Source organism: Penaeus vannamei, chromosome 20 (genome assembly GCF_042767895.1).
Source record: "Penaeus vannamei isolate JL-2024 chromosome 20, ASM4276789v1, whole genome shotgun sequence".
Lineage (NCBI taxonomy): Eukaryota > Metazoa > Arthropoda > Malacostraca > Decapoda > Penaeidae > Penaeus > Penaeus vannamei.
The window spans coordinates 39,867,582-39,870,081 of record NC_091568.1 but is presented as its reverse complement, the minus strand read 5'-3'; the positions used below and the strand labels follow the sequence as shown (position 1 = coordinate 39,870,081).

The window sequence follows — 2,500 nt, the reverse complement described above, 5'->3', positions numbered from 1 at the left end:
ACGTCACACCGCCTGGGATGATTAACAGCACGAGGGCCATTAATCAGCCATCCAGGTGATTATCAGAGTAATTATTTATCGGTGTGTAGAGGTGCTGGGTGGGCGTGGCTTACTCACCGTGTATTTTTTTTTCTTCTTTTTCTTCTTCTTCTTTCTCTTTTTCTTTTTCTTCTTCTTCTTTCTCTTTTTCTTTTTCTTCTTCTTCTTTATCTTTTTCTTCTTTTTTCGTTCTTCTTTCGTTCCATAATTCTTTTTGTATGTTTATGTTGTTTATTTACGTGTTTATGTGTGGCGTTTTTTATTATTATCATTCCTTCGTTCTATAATTCTTTTTGTATATTTATGATGTTTATTTACGTGTTTATGTGGTGTTTTCTTCTATTCTTATTCTTCTCTCGTTCTTTAATTCTTTTTGCGTGCTTGAGACTAAGTAAAGACAAGACTGAACTGTGAAGACATGAGAAAAAGGAAAAGTGTTGTTACTGATATTATCATTTTTAACTGACATGACAATAGTGAGAAGAAACGAGTTTAATTAATTTATTTATTAATTATTTTTAGACGACAGGACACCACGAGGAAGGAAAGTGTTTTATCCAATTATTTATCTATTTATAAGTGAAAGTGTTCGATTAAAAGATGAATTTATTTCAGAATGAGAGGACACGGAAGGAGAAACGTATTTTTCCCTTCATATCGTGTGTGGTATATGTCTGTTATTTACAACGTATATTGCGATCATAAACAATATGAATTCCTTTGCTGTGAAATGCGAATATTTCACGAGCTGAAACTGGATTATGGATTATTAAGATTGTTATCATTTTTGTTGTTTTGTTTTTATCATTATCGTTAGTTATTATTAGTATTATCATTACTGTTATCATTATCATAATTATCATCATCATTACTATTATTATCATTATCACATTCACTGTTATTATCTTTGTTACCATCATTATCAACGTCATTATTCTTATAATTATTACCATTATGATTCTTAGAATTATTTCATAGACGATCAGCATTACATCATTTTCTGATTCATTTCACCAGCTGATGCCCCAGCCTTGACGTCCTCCTCTCCCCCTCCCTCAGGATGTGTGAGGAGTCCCGCCGCCCTCCCCAGTGACGTCGCCGGCGCCGCCCCGCAGAGAGTGATGCCCCCGGCGCCCCCCCACCCCGAGCGATGACCACCGAGCGCCGTCGCGGCCCAGAGACGCGCTGGTACGAGCCCCCGCCCCCCAGGGCTTGGCACCCGAACTCGTCGGAGCTGCAGCGCCTGGAGGCGGCCGCCCACCTGAGGAAGACCTTGCTGGAAGTGACGCCGACGGGCTCGCGCGACGCGGGCGCCCTCAGGAAGAACTCGAAGGGCAGCCTCGACAAGGGCCTCCTCCCGCAGAGCCTCCGCGGGTCGACGTCGAGCTTATCCTCCATGGCCAAGGGGCCTCTGAACCCTCCCCTGGGAAGAGTCCGGAAGGACCACGACAAAGACTACTTGGCTTCCATGCCCAACCTCTCCCGCCAGCAAGCACCCGTCAGAAGTAGTTCCGAGTCGGACTTCAGTGCCACCTTCGTGCTGAAGAACAAATTCAAGAGCCAGAATGACGTGAGAAAGGTTTTCGCGAAGACGCCGCCGTCGCGGCCCCGCAGCTCGAGTCTGACCAAGTACGAGCCGCTGCCGAACATCCGGCACAGCGCCCCGAACCAGGAGGTGCGGTCCAAGTCGGAGGGGGAGTCACCCATGGCGCGGAGAGGCGCGGCGACGCTCCAGAAGGGCCTCCGGTCCCCCTGGGCGGAGCCTCCTTCGCCGTGGGCCGAGTTCAGCAAGAGCCAAAGGCAGTCCCGGCAGCAGGGGAAGGTGAAGTCGCCCTGGACGGTGCCGGCCACGCCCAGGGGAGACTCGGACTCGAACAACAACCACGGAATGGCCGACCCTCCGCCGATGATCCGGAGCAAAACCTTCGATGTGTTTGAGACGAAGATGAAGAACCTCCCTGTGGTGGACAGCGACTCCGAGGGCAGCGAGAGCGGCAACTCGCGCATCGTCTCCGTCAGCATCGAGGGCAAACCGCTGACGGAGTTCCTGACGCACGCCAAGGACGGCCTCCTCATGTCGAGACCCGGCACGCGCTACGGGAGGAACGACGAGCCCTCCGGCCAGCACGACAAGGAAGACATCCTCGTGTACATCAAACTGCCCGACGATTCCCTGCTGCTCACCTCCAGCCCCCACGACAGGACGCTCGGCCAGTTGCTGGAGGTGGTGGCGTCCACGCACGTCGGCGGCCACAAGCTCCTCATCGCCGACGACGGCCTCGACGACGACGACCTGGACAAAACCCTTCCGCAGCTGGGCATCACCGACAACACGACGCTGCACCTCATGTTCCTCACCGACTAACGACAGACATTTCCTACTTCTCGGTTTCCTCTTCCAGAAGATGATGGAGTGAGAGTGAAAATGATAAAAGGAGAAGAAGAGGATAAAGCGGGGGCA

General features: G+C 50.1%; 1 protein-coding gene across 1 annotated transcript in view; it reads left to right on the top strand.

Moving 5' to 3' along the window:
- Positions 1-2,500, top strand: part of LOC138865352 (uncharacterized) — a 34,453-nt gene that overhangs the window by 31,750 nt on the left and 203 nt on the right. The window contains exon 2 of the mRNA XM_070135708.1: positions 1,099-2,500. This exon is cut by the window's right edge and continues 203 nt beyond it. Within this exon, the coding sequence (XP_069991809.1) occupies positions 1,190-2,404 (1,215 nt within the window). The 5' untranslated portion in view covers positions 1,099-1,189 and the 3' untranslated portion in view covers positions 2,405-2,500. The remainder of the gene's footprint in view (positions 1-1,098) is intronic.